Raw genomic sequence first — 6,600 nt, forward strand, 5'->3', positions numbered from 1 at the left:
ATCTTACGAAACAGACTTAGTAAGACCAGATCTTAAGTTCTCTACAATTTTGGTCTTATTTGAAAAATGATCAACCTGTATTAGAAATAGTTCAGAGATCAGTTTACTCAATTCATTCCTAGATTATGGGCTTACCTTATGAGGAAATATTAAACATGTTAACTTCTTGCTTAATTGAGGTTAGAAGCATGAGAGGTCACCATATTGAAACATATATGGTCCTGAGAGGATTTGACAGGGTGAACTCTGAAAGGATATTTGTCTTTTTCCACAAGAAACTACAGTGAGCCATGAACACAACTTAGTCCATTTCGCAAACCAGTCTTCCATCCTATGGCCTCATCTATACTACCTGCGGTCTTGGGAAAGCAAACAACATAATCAAAGACCCCTCTCACCCTGGTTATATTTTCTTCCACTCTCTTCCGTCAGGCAGAAGATATAATAGTTTGAATACATGTACGAATAGATTCAAGAACAGCTTCTTCTCCACTATTTTCAGATTTTTGAATGGACCTCTCAAATGTTAATTCTGATCTCTCTCTGCATCTTCTCTGTGGGTGTAACACTGTATTCCGCACTCTGTTCTGCTATCCTGATGCCTGTCCAGCCCGCAAAGTAACACTTTTCACTTTATCTCAGTACAAGTAATAACAATAAATCAATCAATCAAGATCTCACTTGTAGATTAGATTAGATTCACTACAGTGTGGAAACAAGCCCTTCTGCCCAACAAGTCCATACCCATTGAGTAAGCCACCCAGACCCATTCCCCTACATTCACCCCTGACGAATGCATCGAACACTACGGGCAATTTAGCAAGGCCAATTCACCTAACCTGCACATCTTTGGACTGTGGGAGGAAACCGGAGCACCCAGAGGAAACCCACACAGACATGAGGAGAATGCGCAAACTCCACACAGACAGTTGCCCAAGGCGGGAATTGAATCTGGGTCCCTGGCGTTGTGAGGCAGCAGTGCTAACCACTGAGCCACTGTGCTACCCAAACAAAGATGTGGAGAGATAAGTTTACCTCACAGAGGGTCATTAGTCTGGGAAATTCTTTTCTTGATCAAATAGTTGAGCTTGGTTACCCAATTTATTTAAGATTGAGTTGTATAGATTTTTGATTATAGATTTTTGATGACAAGAGTTAAGACACATTGAGATGAGCCATAATCTTATTGAATGGTGTAGATTCAAAGGGCTGAGCTCCTCCTCCCATGTCCTATGTCTTTTATTCAGTCATGAGTCAATCAGAGACAGCCTAGTTCAAAAAAGGGCATGTTGGTTGCCTCCTTCCTCACTCCTCTTCTCCCTTAGATGCTCACCACATAATTGGTGACTAGAACCATGCCCTACGCTGGAGAAACTGTGCATGATGCAGCATTGTAAAGAGAGAATTGTGACACATAGCACAAAGAATACTACAGGCTTCTCTTAGCTGGTCAAGGCAGCAAATGTATGATTTAAACAACCCAGTGGTCTGCCCAGTCACAATTCAGGTGACAACCTCAGCCTTATTACATGTATGCTATCCGACTCTGCTGTGCTTTCAACCAGTTGAAGTCCAAGAAGAGAACAACAATAGCCTCACTCCTGTAACTTCAGTATGCGGATTTTTGTTTTATTCACTCATGAGAAGTGGGCATCACTGGCTGGCCAGCATTTATTGCCCATCTGTAGAGCTTTCTTCTCGAACCATTGCAGTCCAGGGAGGGAATTCCAGAATTTTGACCCAGTGACACTGAAGGAACGGCAAAATATTTCCAAGTCAGGATAGTGAGTGGGTGACTTGGAAAGGAACTTGCAGGTGGTGGTGTTCCCATGTATCTTCTGTCTTTGTTCTTTGAGATAGAAGTTGTTGTGCGTTTGGAAGATGCTGTCTGAGGAGCCTTGGTTACTTTCTGCAGTGCATCTCATAGATAGTACATACTGCTGCTACTGAGCATCAGGGCGGAGTGAGTGGATGGTTGTGGATGAAATACCAATCAAGCATGCTGCTTTGTCCTGGATGGTAAGCTTCTCGAGTGTTGTTGCAGCTACACTGATCCAGGCAAGTGGGAGTATTCCACCACACTCCTGACTTATGCTTTGTGAGAATGACTTGTGTGAATCGTCAAGCCTTGCTGAACACCTTTGCAGAACCATACCTAAGAATTGGTCTCAGCCTCAACCTCAACATCCCAATTTGTGAGCATTGTCTTCAGATGCCTAAGAATGACAGTCTTTGATGACCATGGCATCCTTGCTGATACCAAGAAGCTTGTGTAAAAGGTAGTCACCTTTCTGACTGTTGTATAAGATTCTGAAACTTGAATTACACACAGATGCCATCTCAAGGCCTTTCGATGTACCATCTGTATTAGCTGGGAAGACAGGTGCCCTTGAATCAGCCAAAAGTACAAGCATCATGATCATCTGAAACTATCTCCGCTGGGCTGTCTATCTAAGGTACCTGAGATCCAATTGCCAAAGCAAATCTTTGCCCAGCTCACGGAAGAGCAAAAAGAGGAAAATGGAAACATTTCAAAGACTCCTTGAAAGCTTCTCATAAAAAATTCAAAGTAGACATCAATGCTTGGGAGACCCTTGTTCAGAAGAAACCAACTTGGACGAATCTCCTGTATGAAGGGACACAATTCCTTGAGAACACCAGTCAGTAAGAAGATGGAAAAGGAACTAGAGAAATGAATGTCAGCCACTTCAAGGCCAAGCCCAATTCCACCTCCTGGAAACACCAGCCAAATGTGTGGTCAGAGATGCAGCTCTAGGATTGGGCTTATCAGCCACACAAGGTTCCACAGAATTCATGACTCATTATATGGCATTTCTGAGGTGGACAATCAGACTCATTAGTGAGTGACTGCCAGGGATGATACCAACCAGCTAGACATTGCAGGAATGGAAGTTTTTGTAGTTACAGTATATTGCTGATTTATATGTTGCCTGTAATCTTTCATCAACTTTTCTGATAATATCCACTAACTTTGCAAAAGCAGTAAAAAGAAATAATCAGCAACTAACCTGAAAGTTACGATGATCCTTGTTAATAAGGATGGGGCTCCTTGCTATTGGTGATCTCATTCAGATTTAAGGATTAGCTGGAACACTAAAGTTGAAAATAGCACTGCTGGAGAAAGTAAAGAAGAATGATAGCAGATCCAAGAGGATCTTGGAAATCCTGGAGTTTTTTCATTTAGAAAAATAACTGAGAGATGACCTGATGGAAATCTTTAAAATTGTTAAGAAGTTTGACAAGGGAGGCAAAGGGTTGTTTGAATTGCTGGGGAACCCAAAACAAGGGGCCATAAACGTAAGAACGTCACTAATAAAGGATAACAAGAGCTCCTGAAAGTGCACAACCATCTATGAGGGTTACTCTGTTTGTTTTCATTTAAATATTTATGTTGTAGACTGACCAGCCAGTGGTCAGTTGGCAGCCATCTGATTAACCCTAATTTCCTACTTCAGCTGTCCAACAATCCTATAACAGTGGATAGTGCCATTCGTCTTTTAGAAGTTGTACGGAAGAATGAAAAATCAAACTTGGAAAAGATCAATATTAATGTAAGTCTCACTTTGTTTACATGATCTAGGGCAATACTGAATAGATACTAGCTGGCTATCCTGAAGTGTGAAATATGGTTCACATACTGAGGTACTGAATATTTTCCTGTTCCTGCCCATCACTTTGGACAAGGCAAATTCAGGAAAATTAGGCAATGAAGGAGCCTGAACAAAGTAGATTAGAGGTTAATTACACTAGTGAAGGAAAATAAGTCATAGGAATATATATGGCTATGGATCACAGAAAGTGTTTTAAAACTTTGGTGAAACAGTATGCAACAGTTAATTAATCCATCAGGTCATGGAGAGTGTGATACAAGGGATGACGCATTAGTCCTAAGATTGAGCAAATTAGTCTACATCTAATACTAGTACAACTCAAGTACTGAGTCCAGGACGTTGGCCAGCTCAGTTGGCTGAATGGCAAGTTTACAGTGCATAGTAAAACCCATAACGTGGGTTGAATTCCCAAACTTGATGGGGTTGACATGAAGCTCCCTCCTTCTCAACCTTGCCGGAGATATGCTGCCTCTAAAGTCAAACCAGTGCCAATTCTCTCTCTTCAGTGAGAACAGTTGCAGTGCCTTTTACCTATGGGTACAACTCTGCTCACAGGCAAGGATATCAAGACATTTTAAACATTGTAGAAAAGGGCAACCAATCTGGGTACCTCGCATATTAAGACAATACTGGAAAAGTTCATGCTGGTCCGGCAGTATCAGTGGAGGAACAGATTTAATACTTCCAAACAATGATGTTTCTATTTATAGAGTCATAGAGCACAGAAACAAACCCTTTGGTCCAACTCATATATGCTGACCAGATATCCTAAATCAATCTAGTCCCATTTGCCAGCATTTGGCCATATCCCTCTAAACTCTTACTTTTCATATAGTCATCCAGATGCCACCACAACTTCCTCTAGCAGTTCATTCCATACACGCACCACCCTCTCCGTGGAAAAGGTTGCCCCTTAGGTCCCCTTTAATTCTTTCCCCTCTCACCTTAAATCTGTACCCTCTAGTTTTGGACTCCCCCACCCTGGACTGAGGAACTTGTGTATTTATCCTATCCATTCCCCTCATGATTTTATAAACCTCTATAAGGTCACCCCTCAACCTCTGGCGCTCCAAGGAAAATAGCCACAATCTATTCAGCTGCTTTCTATAGATCAAACCCTCCAACCCTGGCAGCATTCATGTAAATCTTTTCTGAACCCTTTCAGGTTTCACAACATCCTTCCTACAGCAGGGAGACCAGAACTGCATACAACATTCCAATAGTGGCCTAACCAATGTCCTGTACAGACGCAACATCTTCTCCCAACTCCTATACTCAACGCACTGACCAATAAAGGCAAGCATACCATATGCCTTTTTCACCACCCTGCCTACTTGCAACTCTACTTTCAAGGAACAATCAACCTGCACTCCAAGAGCTTTTTGTTCAGCAACACTTCCCAGGACCTTACCATTTAGTGTCTAAGTCCTGCCCTAATTTGCCTTTTCAAAATTTATCTAAATTAAACTCCATCTGCCAGTCCTCGGCCCATCTTATCAAGATCCTTTTGTACTCTGAGGTAACCTTAACTGTCCAGTACACCACCAATTTTGGTGTCATCTGCAAATTTACTAACCATATTTCCTATGTTCACATCCAAATCATTTATATACATGACAAAAAACAGTGTACCCTTGTCGCAGGCCTCCAGTCTGAAAAGCAACCCTCAGTCTCCTACCTTCGACCCAGTTCTGTATCCAAATGGCTAGTTCTCCCTGTAATCCATGTGATCTAACCTTGCTAACCAGTCAACCATGAGGAACCTTGTCAAATGCCTTGCTGAAGTCCATATAGATCATGTCCATCACTCGGCCCTGATCAATCCTCTTCGTTAATTCTTCAAAAAACACAATCAAGATAGTGAGTAATGATTTCCCACATACAAAGCCATGTTGACTATCCCTAATCAGTTCTTGCCTTTCTAAATACATGTAAATCCTCTCCCTCAGGATTCCCCCCAACAACTTGCCCAGTACCGAAGTTAGGCTCACCAGTTTACATTGCCCTGGCTTTTCCTCGCCACCTTTCTTAAATAGTGGCACCACATTAGCCAACCTTCAGTCTACCAGCATCTCACCAGTGGCTACTGATGATACAAATATCTCAGCAAGGGACCCAGCAATCACTTCTCTAGAAGTAACAAAAGGGCTACTCCTCCTACTAGTTCTTATGTTCCCAGAGGTCTAGGGTATATCTGATCAGGCCCTGGGAATTTATCCACCTTTATCTGTTTTAAGACATCCAGTACCTCCTCCTGTGTAATATGAACATTTTTCAAGATGTTGCTATTTATTTCCCCATGTTCCTTATGTTCCATGTCCTAACACCATTTTTTCATACCGAGCTAAACTTATTTGATACATGGTGAAAATCAACATAAGACCATAGGACATAAGAATGGAAGTAAGGCCATTCGGCCCATCGGGTCCACTCCGCCATTCAATCATGGCTGATGGGCATTTCAACTCCACTTACCCGCATTCTCCCCATAGCCCTTAATTCCTTGTGACATCAAGAATTTATCAATCTCTGCCTTGAAGACGTTTAGCGTCCCGGCCTCCACTGCACTCTGCGGCAATGAATTCCCCACCACTCTCTGGCTGAAGAAGTGTCTCCGCATTTCTGTTCTGAATTTACCCCATCTAATTCTAAGGCTGTGTCCACGGGTCCTAGTCTCCTCGCCTAACGGAAACAATTTCCTAGCATCCACCCTTTCCAAGCCACGTATTATCTTGTAAGTTTCTATTAGATCTCCCCTTAACCTTCTAAACTCCAATGAGTACAATCCCAGGATCCTCAGCCGTTCCTCGTATGTTAGACCTACCATTCCAGGGATCATCCATATGAATCTCTGCTGGACACGCTCCAGTGCCAGTACGTCCCTCCTGAGGTGTGGGGCCCAAAACTGGACACAGTACTCCAAATACGGCCTAACCAGAGCTTTATAAAGTCTCAGTAGCACAACGGT

General features: G+C 42.5%; 1 protein-coding gene across 1 annotated transcript in view; it reads left to right on the plus strand.

Annotated features, from left to right (window-relative positions):
* Positions 1 to 6,600, plus strand: part of LOC122553921 (leucine-rich repeat-containing protein 74A) — a 104,180-nt gene that overhangs the window by 82,063 nt on the left and 15,517 nt on the right. Inside the window, exon 12 of the mRNA XM_043698428.1 lies at positions 3,477 to 3,572. Within this exon, the coding sequence (XP_043554363.1) occupies positions 3,477 to 3,572 (96 nt within the window). The remainder of the gene's footprint in view (positions 1 to 3,476; positions 3,573 to 6,600) is intronic.

This window comes from Chiloscyllium plagiosum, chromosome 10 (assembly GCF_004010195.1).
Source record: "Chiloscyllium plagiosum isolate BGI_BamShark_2017 chromosome 10, ASM401019v2, whole genome shotgun sequence".
In the NCBI taxonomy this organism is placed as follows: domain Eukaryota; kingdom Metazoa; phylum Chordata; class Chondrichthyes; order Orectolobiformes; family Hemiscylliidae; genus Chiloscyllium; species Chiloscyllium plagiosum.